Below are 13450 nucleotides of genomic sequence, written 5' to 3' on the forward strand. Positions count from 1 at the left end.
GCTGGATCCAACCAAGTAGGTTGGCTGAGTGAGACCACTAAAACGATGATGACTTTGGCATTATGGCCACAAGGACAAGAGCCTGTGTGTTTTTTCTCCCTGCAGAGTGACTTGAGGTCCAGGCTGGCAGCATCCCCTTACTCTCCTGGTTCAGAAGTGCTGCTGCCTGCTCAGTGACTGAGGCACCAGAGGAGAGGAGCTGCACACAGCATTGTCCACATACCATAATACACCACCAACTGCACATTTGTTGCATACTTACTGTAATTCAACCACCTGTAGCAAAATGGCATTTGCAAGAGTTTCTCCAGCCCATTTCCTCAGAGAACAGCTAGGAAGGAAATACCATCCTGTTCTTAGCAGATCACTAAGCTACAGAACTCATTATGAAGGTATTTCTGTTTTCAGACTGCCTTTGAAGCCCTGACTTGCAAATTCAGACAGGATGTGACAATTCTCTGGCCAGGCCTTTCATCTTCATGGATCAGCGCTTCCCAGAGGGTCTGCCACTCAAAAATGCCCTCCCCAATACCTACTTGGCCTGGCCCCTGGCATCCTTTTCCAAGCATTTCAATTGATGCCACTGATCTTGGCTCAGCAAATAATCCTTCTAATCAATGACAAGAACAGAGACTGCAGCTCAGCATTGCTTAGCAGGGCTAAGAGGAGTACACAGTAATAAAGCATTACTTGATCAAGTGAGCTTGAAAATACAGCTGACCACACACAGGCAGCAGCTGTGGTGAATGAGATGCTGTTTGTCTAAAATGAGGACAAGAGTTTTGGTCCCTCATGATTAGGAGATCATTACAAAGCCAGTAGTGCACCTAGGAGCCTCCTTTAACCTAGCATGAGTCCATCTGTGCTGTGCTATGGGTGGAGACAGGGCATGGTCCTCTAGGAGGTGAAATGCATTGCCTTTGTATGACAAGGAGCTAGGAGACACTGGGCTTGTACATCAGTGTCTGGCAACTTGCAGTGTGAAGACACAGTTGTGTTGCCTTTGCTTAGCCCTGTAGCCTCCAGGATTGAAATGTCATTACATAATTATTTCAGCATTACCATTCCCATGGGAGTGGAAGCAAAGAGTGCCACTTAGATTGCGGGTGAAGCTGCATTCCTCCAAAGCACCACATCTAGCCAAACTCCTGAGCAAAACAACTTGAATCACGCCATGGCCAAGCACTGGCAGCACTTGTTCCCCACCATCGTGGAGCCAGTAAATGCCGGGAGTCCCAGGGACAGGCATGGGAGAGCTGGGGGTTCTCCTCAGCCTGCCCACCCCATTGTTCCAGAAAGGATGTCTGAGGATTAATTAATTATCCTACAAGGGGCAGTAAGTAATAACACTCCTTGTGGAACAATAGAAGCTATTTGGTTGCCGTGGCAACTCAGCTCCACTTGTGTGCCTTTAATTTATTCATTGCACAGTCCCTTCTCCAATCACACACAATGCCAAAAAATGCCTTGTTTTTCTTGCCAGTCACCATGTCCAGAGCAGGGGTAAGACACGGCCCTTTCCCCAGGGCATCTGGCACCCAAAATGATGCGTATAAATCTCTTTAGCCTGGAAAATTGCATCCCATGAGATTCTGCTCCCTACAGGTTTGATTTTGATTCTGATCTTTTAAGTCCTTTTCAAGCTGCTTCATTATGTTGCTTATAGATCTTGAGTAGGTTCTCCTGCAAACATATGCAGGAATGATGGCTAGGAGTTTGTACTTCTCAGCCTGTAAGGAGAGATGATCAGAAGTGATGTGCCACAGCAGTATCAATGGGAGCGTGGCATGGGCAGTGCCTAATGCTCTTTCTGGTTATAGCTATGCCACAACTATCAAAGTACTCAGTGTCCATCAGCAATGCAACGTGCAGATGAAGGTCCATGCAAGCCCAGCCTGCTCTTCCCCTGTGGGTTTCTATGCAGTCTCAATTGTACGCTTTTGTCACAGCAGTCTTTCTGCAGAGGAAATATAGTGTTCACCAGAAAGGGGAGAGCATTGTTCTCACAAGGAAGGGATTTAAAGTGTTGCTAAAAGAATGGCTGCTAGTATAGGATGCAGCATGCCTGACTACAGCAGGTGTATGGCAAAAGACTTGAGAAGACCTTACAGCCCATGGACACATCTCCAGCAGGAGCTTCATCTTGAACCTGCAGCACTTAGTTCTGAGTTCTGTACTGATATCTATAGAGGAAGATCAGGGTAATTGTAGCACACAAGCTGAGAATAAATCCTTCACTTCCTGCAGTTATGTTTGTGCAATATGGGGTCTTATGTGACATATTCAGACCCCAGATTTTTTCATCCTGACTATAGTGAAGAAGGTGACAGCTGCCATATATGAAAATTCAGGTCCAGCTTGGGAATGGGGGAGGAGGTGACTTAAAGTTGAGCTCTGTCCTGACAGGCAAGATAGATGGAACTGGGTTAAGCCATCTGCCTTTTCTAAGTTGAGCTTAAGCTCAAGCACAGTTACCCAGTGCAGTGGGACTGAGGGCTTTACCTGAATTTTTGTATGTACACGTTGCCCAGTGTCGCTATTAACACTGAAGTGTAATGTGCCATACAGACAATGTTAATAAAGGTTGGGTTAGAGAAAACAGGGCAGGGGAGTCCAGAATCAGTTAAATAGGACAGGAGCATTGGGAGACCAAGATTTTAACAGATTTGATCAGCATGAGCTCTAAGCTGGCATAGGAATCTCCTGCATGGGTCAGGACTGAGGAATAGTACAGCTGCTGCCAAATGGTTCCCATCCATCCTCATGGCAAACAGAAGGACTTGGAGGAAAAGAAAGTGAGGAGGAGGGAGGAAGGTAGGGCTAGCACCACGTAGTGGGGTGAAGTCTGTTCTCTGAGCAGAGAATACTTTTCTTCAGTGGTAGAAAAAGCTCCAGCCTATCAATGCCACCCCAAGCAAGTGGATTGCTATGAGATGCCTCCCTTTCCAGTATAGATCTCCAAAGAAATGACAGATTACCACCAGCCAGCATACAAAGCCACTGCTCATTTTTCAACTTAGCAGTCATTGGCTGACTGTAAAGCTACTCCTGCTTTTTGTGTCACTGGAAAAATACAAGCATCTGCTTTGAAGGCATAAGCATTAATGGCTAGAGGAGACAACTGGCACAAAATGGTAAGAGATGAGAGTCTGCTCTGGATAAGTTGTAACTAGCTCTAGAAATGCCTGCCAAGTTTCTCCATCCACACACTGACAGATGACACTCAGGATGCTTCTCTGAGCTCATGGATACTAACCTTACTAGAACTTATCAGGAAGCAAACTACAGTCCTTCAGTCACATCACAAATCCTGCCAGCAGAAGAAGGTGTGTTACCACAGAGGCCCATCACACCAGCCTTGTCTTGCAAGGGTTTAAATTCAGTATTGTTTTGGTATTGAGCTGGGCTGTTGGTTCAGTTGACAGGCAGTTCAAGTAACAAATCAGTGGGTGGAAAAGAGCAAGGCTCAGACTACAACCAGTATGCTGAGAAAGAACTTTGGAGACCTCATTTAGTACAGCCCAGTGATGTGTTGAACTTTTTTCCATCGCACTGCACATGAAGAAATCATGCTTGAATTCTTTATGCTTTAGTGATGAAGAACTGTCCCAAATCAGAGTACAATATCTCTCATAATCCTATGTCCAATGAAAAAGAAACATTTTGTACCAAACAATTGCTGCTTTTCCTCCAATGACTTCCCAGTGGTCATGGGTAATATCTGCAGGAGCCACTTAAGAAGCAAAGGTGCCTGGCCTTCTTTTCTTCAGGGCACCCTGAAAGCTTAGGTAACTCCAAGGAGACATTGCCTTGGATGAGTATCTCAATCAGGAAAAGGAAGAACAATTTATTAGCTGTTTGTTTTTCATCCCAAACTCACCATGTTGACTTCAGAGATCTGGTCAATGCTGGAGATATGGATGCTCATTCCCACTGTGACAGGGTTACCTGAAACACAAATGGACTGGATTAGGACTACATCCAGGCTCTTTCCTCCTGCCTACTATTACAGCATTGACTAGAAATGCAGGGATATGATTTGAAGCAGCCTCATGTTCCACAAGTACCCAGAATTTCTAAGTCACGTGTGCTCAGATTATTAGAGAAGAATAGATTTGTCTAACTCACAGCTTGATTCTTTAATTCTTGGAAGTTAATCACTCCCCCTAGTTATACAATTATCTTTGGTTATTCCAAATAACACCTTCAGAGACATCAGCAAGCTCCCAGGGGTCTTACAGAAGGTGTTATTGATTGACCATACACAGAACATAGCAATCAAACCCATGCAAGAAAGATGCTCCAGCTCACTTCTCCATCCTCCTGCTAGCTCTGCCTTACCAAACAAAGCCCAGATGAGTTTTAATACACAAGGCACCAGACAAGTACAGGAAACAGATCCATTAAGTAAGAAACCAGCACTTCTACAGTGGCTTTTCAGAGAAGTGAAGAGCAGTGCTGGGATTAGAGAACAAATTCCCCATTTTACCATTGGCGTGAGGGTATGCCATCCTTCACTTAAGCTGCATAAAATGATTTGCAGAGGGATACACATCTGTTGCTAAAACTAGCACAAGGTCTGCCTACTTGAGATGAGATTTCTGAGAGCTACCGCTCCCCATTGCTCCAAAGTCAAAGTACAAACTCAATCCCACCACAGCCAACACCCCTCTTCTCACATATGCCTGGTAGAAAATGTTTCCTTGTGATGTAGTGCAACAGAGAGGAAGGCAAGCAGCTCTGCCACTCAAGGTATTAACTCTTCCATGGACTCATTAGTAGATCTAAGCACTGAAATATTTACAGATAATCATGAAATGGCTTTGAAAGTAATTAGGAGATTGGGGTAGAGGGGAGAACCACACAACTGGAAATGAAGTGATTTTTTAATTATATGTTTCCAGAAGTAGGGAAGCAGTGTCATTAGGGCTGCCTTGTGATTGGGTGTACTGTTAACCAAGACCCTCTAATGCAAATTAAGCAGCATTATCCTTTAATGGAATATGAACAACACTGAAAACATCAGAATCAACAACTGTAATTAGACCCTGCTAAGCAAATCCCCTGAAAGAGGCAGTGCTCTTCTACAGCACTCCTGGCTCACTGTCAGTGGTGCCAGGGACAAGGGTGCTCAGGAGACCTTGCAGAGCCTCCAGAAATCCCCATGCAGGGCAGGCTCCCAGCCACACCTTGCATTGCTCTGCTCATCTATCACAAGGGTACCAGATGGGAAAATAGCCACAATTTATTCTGTGACAGCCAACCTCCTCACATCCTGAGCTGTGCCAGAGGCTGACAGCAGCACCAGTCAAGCTCTTCAGGAAGTCTCACTTCAAGTAGTTTGTCTTTTTTTTCCGCAATCAAGACCTTGTTGAGATAGCAGCCATAGCAGGAAATATCACTGCCCTGAAGACTTTACTGACTAATTGGTTGCAAGAGGAAAGGTGGAGCCATGTCAAGGCTGCAGCAGAGCGGGGAGAAGCCAGCTCCTGACTCGAGCCCCACTGCATGCTAGTGTTGTTTCCTTCTCCCTGCTGTCTTCTTTGCTTCCAGTTTGTCAACGCTGGTGAATGTGGTTGGGTGTCCTCTCCTTCCTTGGTGGGGTTAAAAAAAAGAAGTGTTTCTTCTCCCCTGCTGTGCAAGAGACCCACTGAAACAACAGGCCTGGGTGGCAATAGGAAGCACTGACAGTGGTGATATGCAAATATTTGTCAAATGCAGAGACTATCCAATCTAATCTATCTGTCTAGACATTTGTGCTGTGTTCATCACCATGGTATCTGAGTGCCTGGGGTCATGCAGTGACTCAGTGTCAGAGCTGTGGATAAGATCCAGACCTTCCAACTCCCAGCTCCAAGACAAGTGCTGGAGCAGAGATTGGTCTCGCTGCTCCCCATCAGTCTATGCTCACCCGCACCCAGTGCTTGTGCCCAGTCAGCAATGTTCCCAATGGCCACTCTGGGCACTGCCAAGACCTATACAACCCATCCATCACAGCAAGTAGGAGGCTCCACAGCTGCCTCCATCCCTGGGGTGTGGACCTGTCAACCCACTCTGGAGATGAAGATATGCAAAGTCCATACTGGATCTACTCTCAGCTTGACTGCCAGGAAACCATTTCACCTTCTCCATTCCAATTTGAAGACTGCCCTTTCACCTCCTCAAGACAGCAAATGAGCATACACAGCCAGCAGAAAATATTTGCCCTACCTCTTACCACAGCCCAGGGAGAAACTAGACCGGCTGGTGTCCAACGTTCAGGCTGTAAGTAGTACACAGAATAAACAAAGGACATCAATTCTGCCAATGTTAATAGCTTCAGGCAAGAGGGATACAAAAAGTAGGGTATTTAAAATACAGGATAACGTCATCCGAATTTGTTCAAAAGGCAGAGCTCTGCATCTGCGGATCTGAAAAGACGCAAAAGAAAACCTGATGTTAAAGATTTATGCTTTTATCTGCAAACTAGACCTTTACCCCTTAGAGAAAATGCTTATGCCTAGAAAAGGTTTGTAGGCAAGTTCACAAGTGAGGGAGTGTGAGAAGCTCTGCCACTTCCACCAGTGAACAGCACCGTCACGCATCTCCATTTCTCACCACCACTGGAGAAGTCACCAACATTTTGTTCTCAGAGCAGTTTGACGTCTGTGAAAAATGTTCTCAGGGGAAGTTGGAAGGAAAGCAGACAAAAGAGTTATAATAAAATCAGTCCTTTTTCTGCAAGTGATACTTGTCAAATACAAAAACAGCCAAGGTAGAGAACAAGTTGTGCTTATCTGCAATATTTTTCCAGCAACCAGTTACTACTTTCACATTTTATTTTATAATGTTTTAAAGCCTCAGAACTCAGCGTTGTGCTGCTACTGAAGCCATCCCTGTGGCACAACTGCAGAGGAAAGGTCGTGTTCCCAAGACTGTCTGCTTGCACTGCAGCCAGAGGTGACGGCATCCTAGATCAAGGCATTTCTTCCAGCTTTCAGCCTCCTAGTTCAGCTGCAGGAGTAAGCGACATCTATAGCAGAAAATTCAGTGTATGTAATGTGCCCCCAGACACAAGATGCTGAGTTGGGTGACTGGCCTGCACTGAGGTCCACACTCTTCACTCCTAACCCAGAAAGTTAAACTAAGGCGAGTTTGGATTTCTGTGCCATTAAATTTCCAACTGCGATATAGGAACAGTCAAAGACTCAAGAACAGTGGGCAGACAAAGAGAACTTATATTATTATCCACTAAAGCCAGATCACTTTTATAAACTGTAGCTAATGCTTTGAGGAGCCTGGTTCATGCATCTCTGAGCATGTGAACCTGGCAGTTCTGGCACAGCAAAGGCTTGCAGTTGCTAAGGGGCAGGCTTCAGCCTCAAGTCTACCCTCCAGCCCAAACTACAGGAACAAAGGGTTGACAGGGATCTTGGGAGGTTGCACAGCCCATACCCTCCACTGAAGCAGACTTGTGTACACTTAAAGCCTCTTTAGGGGAGGCTTTCTTTAAAACCATCAGCACCAGAAATTCCCTAGCTCTCCTGGACAATTTCCTGCATTTGACTGCACCAAGAAAGCTTTACTTGAATATCCAAATTAAACCTCTGCAGTGCAAGCGTAGTTGATTGTGTCTCATCATCTCCCACCCTCCCCCCACCAATGATAGTGAAAGAATAAATCAATCATCCTTCTTTGACAACAGCTTTTATGTACTGAGAAACCATGACATCCCTCTCCCTCCCCCACTAATACTGTCTTTCCTAGATTAAATGCACCTGAGTTCTCCAACCTCTCCTTGGAGGTCATGTTTTCTAAAGCTCTAACAATTAGTGCTGTTCTCCTCTGGCCTTTTGCCAATTTGTCTACATCTCTATTTTAAAGCACGGTAGCCAGACTTTGAAGTAAAGATGACGTGTCACCAGCACAGAGGGAAAAAAAAACAAACAACCTCCAATGTATAGCATTCCCCTAAACCACTTTAGGTGTATTGCTGCCCAGAAACCTCTCCTACCCATCCTGAGACCTGCTCACTTTGGGTAGTTCAGAGATACTAAATGGGGCAGCCCTGTTCTTAACATTCAAATGCATCACGTGTAGAGGAGAGGGAGTGCAGCACTGTCTTGGCTAAGAGTGAGGCTTATCCAGCACCGCTCTATGCATGAGTCCCAGTGTTCCCTGCTTGCACCCTGCCTGTGGCATTACTGGTCTCCAAAATTCCTTCAGTAGCATTAGAACTGCTTTAAAGTCTTCTGCTGAGTAAAAGCCAAGAAAAGTGAGTTTTCAGACACCAAATCTATGCAAAGGACAGGTCTGTGCCTCACCCTACAATGGGGCATCATGCTCTGTCCATAGATGGTGTCCAGAAGCCAGAGGACAGCAATGGCACTAGAGCCCAGAAGCAGTAAAGTCCCAGACAAGATGGCTCTGTGTTGGCTGGCAGAAATGTTTCCACAAAAGCAGGGCAGTTCAGGCAGACATGGAGAGGGCAAGGTTTCTTGTTACATGCAGCTATGGAACTGCAGTGCCTTACTTGCAATTTCAATTATTCCTCTGCTCCCACCTCCCCCACATCTCCCACCTCCAATTAGGATATTCTCAGGCTTGCCAAAGGCAAGGCCGGCACACAGACTAATTTCACTCCCAGGACTTTTTCCTTCAATGTGACTCCTGTTTTGCTGAATGAAGGTGATCTGTTCGGTATCTACTTGCTCTTTCTTCAGGAAAAGGCTCGCCCAAGACACTGCCCCTGCTTTGTTCTCAGCATTGGACCTCAGGGCAGCCTGGCTTTATGTTTACAACTTAAAACCATGGCCCACGTCACTGCTACGTGCAGCGAGGAGCTGGTTATACAAGGCTGACACACACTGTTAGTTAGAAGGGGAGAGCTACCAGGTAATCAGAGGCACAGAATGGGCCAGGGTCAGTACAGGCCTTGCTGCCGGGATCCAGCCATGCAGGCTCCCAAGAAATCCTCCTCTGTCCTATCCAGAACAAACACACTTGAACAGCCTTCAGCCCAAAGACCATTCCACAGTTTCTTTTAAATCTTCCCAGAAGATAATTCTGAGTCGTGTCTAGTGCCCAAACACTTTCACTACAGGGGAGTCACCAATAGTTACCACCTCCACCAGGGGAACAAAAGTGCTCCTTTTTTTAAGTTTGAAACCATTTCTCCTTGTCCTGACAGACAAGGGGATGCCATCCCAGCATGCAGCACATCAAAACATGAAGAAATTTCCAGTAATTTTCCCATTCTTTTCCTTTTTGCTTAGGTACAAATGCAGTAGGCACTTCTGCTATGAGGACAGGCTGAGAGAGCTGGTACTCTTCAGCATGGAGAAGAGAAGGCTCCAGGGAGACCTTATAGCAGCCTTCCAGTACCTGAAGGGGCCTACAGGGAAGGACTTTTTATAAGGACAGGTAGTGACAGGACAAGGGGAAATGACTTTAAACTGGAGGAAGGGAAGATTTAAATGAGATATTAGGAAGAAATTCTTCACTGCAAGGGTGATGAGATACTGGAGCAGGTTGCCCAGAGAGGATGCCTCCCCTTCGTGTTCAGAACCAGGCTGGATGGGGCTTTGAGTAACCTAGTATAGAGGCAGGAGTCCCTGCTTATAGCAGGGGGTTGGAACTAGATGATCTTAAAGGTCTCTTCCAACACAAACCATTCTATGATTCAGTAATCATTAATACTGCTGGATGAGCAAGGAAAGCTGACCACATATCATGAAAGCACAAATGTTTTGGGAGCAACTTACATCCAGCATCTCTGATTTGTGGTGACATCTGGAAGTGCCAAGATCAGCAGGGCCTCTTAAGCACCTACTTCAACTTTTCAAAAAAATCGAGGTTTAAATACCAACGAAACATCCTCCAAACATTTTTCTTTTTTTTAATTCTTATTCCTATGACTCACTGCTGACCTCTCCCCCATCCACATCCGATAGCTGCGCAGTGAGCTCGCCAGGATCAGCACAACGGCCAGAACTATCATGCATCCAGAGGCTGATATCAACTCTCCTGCTGCTCCTAGCACGTCAATCTTTGATATCTATTGGATGTACAAGAGAAAACTGTACCATGACCATAGCCTTTTAGCCAGCTTTGTGCTTTACCAGAGAGTCAGTCTTATGGCAAGTTAACAGCTACTACATGTGCTGCTCTGTAGGGAAATGGGAGAGGCTGAGGGACTCGCTGTGCTAAGGAATCTCCTTGTTTCATGTGAATGAAGAGGGGTACTCTGGAGCTGAAAGTCAGAGCCCTTGTGTCCAAAACATATAGATCTGTCCATGCCTGCTGCTTCCCCATGGATTTACTCTTCTGCAAAGTGAGAGGGATACCCACCACCACTGACTCATGGAGATCACCGCCACTCACGAAGTTAGGCCTGGCAGAAAACAGTTTCTTCTGCCTGACAGGCTCGCTGCATTTTGCCATGCTTCTTTAAGGACATGGCTTGGCACATTTTGAGCTTCCACACCAAACAAGATTGTGCCTAACCTTGCTAGGCTTCCATCCATCCAAATCAGATCAGGCACAGCAGAACCCTGTCTGAGGAGGCCAGTGAGGGTTTCCAGCCTGCACTGCTCTGCTCTCCTAGCATCCTGGATTTTCACCCCACCTGGTCAAATGACTGTAGAGCAAGTGATATTAAGGACAGCACACAAGTCTGATGGAACAGCGATGGGACAACCAAACTACATATTTTCCTAAGTCATATGGTCTCTTAACTATTAGCCTTTGAGCCAGGAGAGCTGGGCTAGTGTGTTTCCTGAATAGGTATTTGGTGTATCCAAACACTCAGCAAATCAAGGGCTTCAGTAAGAGACATGTTTAACTCCCAATAAGCACTGAAGCTTATCTTCCAGCAAAGAGCAAAGAGATGCAGCACTTGCAAAGCTTGAAGATCTGACCACTCAAGAACTATCCCATGATGCTCGCTGCAAACATGACAGTTAACCTTGATAATAACTGCCACATTTCCAGTATGTCATCAAATGAAACTGTCCCCGCAGACATGAGGGGAGAGAATATTTTCTCAAGCAAGCTGTGCCTGCTTGTGAGCCAGTGCTGAGGGATCCTTCTGGAGGAACAATACTTTCCCAGTGCAGATGTAACACTCATTCTGTGACTGTTCCAGGGAAAGCAGAGAGCTAAGGAGCACAATCAAGCACAATCTGTGAGGCACAGTGGATTACCTAATCTGTCTCATGAGTATTTTTAATGGATTAGTAGGTATTAGAGTGGGATATTGCAAATATCCCATGGAAATTTGGAAGTGAGAGACAACAATCAACTGGCTGCAAAAACAGTGTAAAGGTTGTCCCAGAGGTATCGAAGGATTACAGAGCAAGCTAAATCAAGGCTGACTTTAAAAGATGTTGCTAGACAGCTTCCCAAGCTGAATAAAAACAAGATCTCAATGTATAGGCTTAAAAATGGAACAAGAGAGTAGACATCAACCTTACAACACTTGTACTACTGGTAGACTCAGTTCAGCAAAGCACCTGTACATGCACACAGGGCTTTCAGCAATAAGATAATTCACTGACTTCTCAGAATATGATCTGGTTTGGATAGAGACCTGGTGCAGCATTCAGGAGACACTTTCAAAGCTACTTCTCCCTCAGTGAAAAGGACAGAATTATAGAATCACCAAGGTTGGAAAAGACCTACAAGATCATCTATCCCAACCATCCAAAGCCTTCCAAAGCCAGGCTTATCTCTTGCCTGCGTGATACACATTTGGTAAGTTTACAGAAAATTGACGGGATAACTTTTCAGGTTTATCACAAACTATATATTTGTTCTCATTTACAGCCCTACATGGCTGAATCATCTTACTAGATCTGATAGTTAACAACCTGAACCATCATCAGTGGAACTTGAGCAGTAAACTCTTAAAGAGCAATCTCACGAAGAACACCAGTTCCTATTCCTCAAAATAGGCAACACCCAGCCCAAACCACAGCCATTATTTCACAGGGATGCCACAGCCATTGGTTTCTTTGTTAGGTAGACTGCAGAAGACAGATCCAGCAATCAGGAGATAAGCGTGCAGCAGAACAAGGATAAGTCACCCATCCTCCCTGTCCAGGGCACATACACTCAGGCAGATCCCTGGCTTTGCATTCTACAGAGCAAATACTTTGTTTGAAGGATTTTGCTTTTACATCCAAACATTGCACTCGTTTACACTGAACTGGCTCTATAAAAAGCAAAGGTAATGAATTTCCCAGACTTCTTCAGCTCTTAAACCCCTCCAAAAGTGGTAGTGGGAGGGCAGCAGAGCTTCCCAAACAAGTATTTGTCGTAGACTGACAGCAGATCAACCAAAGCTTTTTTTCTCCAGTAGCAAGAACCATCAGACCCACACTGATTAGCCACCTCCACATTTCTCCACCTGATAAAGCTCCCTCCTACCTCTGCTAAGATGCTGGCAGGCAAGTGCATCTCCCTGAAGGCCTGCCAGCACAACAGCTGGGCACAGCTCTACTCACCTGGGGAAGCTGTGGAAGACTCAGGAGGAATCCATCTTTTCTGCTTTTGATCAGGCACTTATTGCTCCATCTACATTTCCAGTTGGGGTACCCCTTTTGCCCTCAGAGCCTCTGCTGCTTCCAGAACTACCCAATCCCCAATTCAGATAGGCTGGAAAGTCTTTGGCCCCCATCTCCTAGCCCACTGCTAGTTACTTTGTTTTCTTGGACTTGTAGAGAAGGGCAGAGCTTTAGAAAACATTGTTGATATTAAGTATTTTAAATTACACAAGAGGGAGCAGAGTGCTTATCTGCTGGGTTCAAGCCTAATATTGGATGTCTACCACACCATGACTCTCCTGCAGCAGCCTAACAGGCAGGAATACAGCACCAACCACTGTCCTCCTACCCGCAGCCAGAAGGGGTGCACTAAGTGGGCATCCCAACCCACCTCCTCCCATTGAGTAAGGCTGCCATGGTGGCACAAAGTTGAGGCCATTAAGCCATTTAGCGACCATACCAACTGGCAGCTGTAAGAAATTCTCCCACACTGCATATTAGTCTACCTTATACCTTATCTGACCTCTCCAAGCACAAAGGTCCTGACGCACCTCTTCAGCACTGAGCTTTTTAATGAACGTCTCCTACGTGGAGGAGGCTTGCTTTTGTGATGCCCTGGAAACATCATCCTCCAAACAACTACAGACCTGGGCTGTATTTGAGTATGTGACCTCTCTAGGAAAACGCTCTCATACATTACCAAATCCTGAGCCATCTAATCCCCTTAGCTGAAAATGAGCCGAACCAAATTAATTTAAATGGGTTAACACAAGCTTCTCCATTCATATCAAATCCATTACTCTATCTTGGAAGTATTTGTAACAGCAACAAAATATCTGGACTTGACATTTTTATCAAAGTGACAATAAGAAGGTGTTTTCCTTTTTCCCATTTTCAGTCATTAATGAGTCAGTCACACTTCCTCA

General features: G+C 45.5%; 1 protein-coding gene across 1 annotated transcript in view; it reads right to left on the bottom strand.

The window, feature by feature from the left end:
* LOC136044288 (gamma-aminobutyric acid receptor subunit beta-4) overlaps positions 1–13450 on the bottom strand; it is a 63838-nt gene that overhangs the window by 34599 nt on the left and 15789 nt on the right. Inside the window, exon 3 of the mRNA XM_065729528.1 lies at positions 3881–3948. Coding sequence (XP_065585600.1) covers positions 3881–3948 — 68 coding nt within the window. The remainder of the gene's footprint in view (positions 1–3880; positions 3949–13450) is intronic.

Source organism: Cyrtonyx montezumae, unplaced genomic scaffold (assembly GCF_038088225.1).
Source record: "Cyrtonyx montezumae isolate F1298 unplaced genomic scaffold, pur_monq_1.0 scaffold_11, whole genome shotgun sequence".
Taxonomy (NCBI): domain Eukaryota; kingdom Metazoa; phylum Chordata; class Aves; order Galliformes; family Odontophoridae; genus Cyrtonyx; species Cyrtonyx montezumae.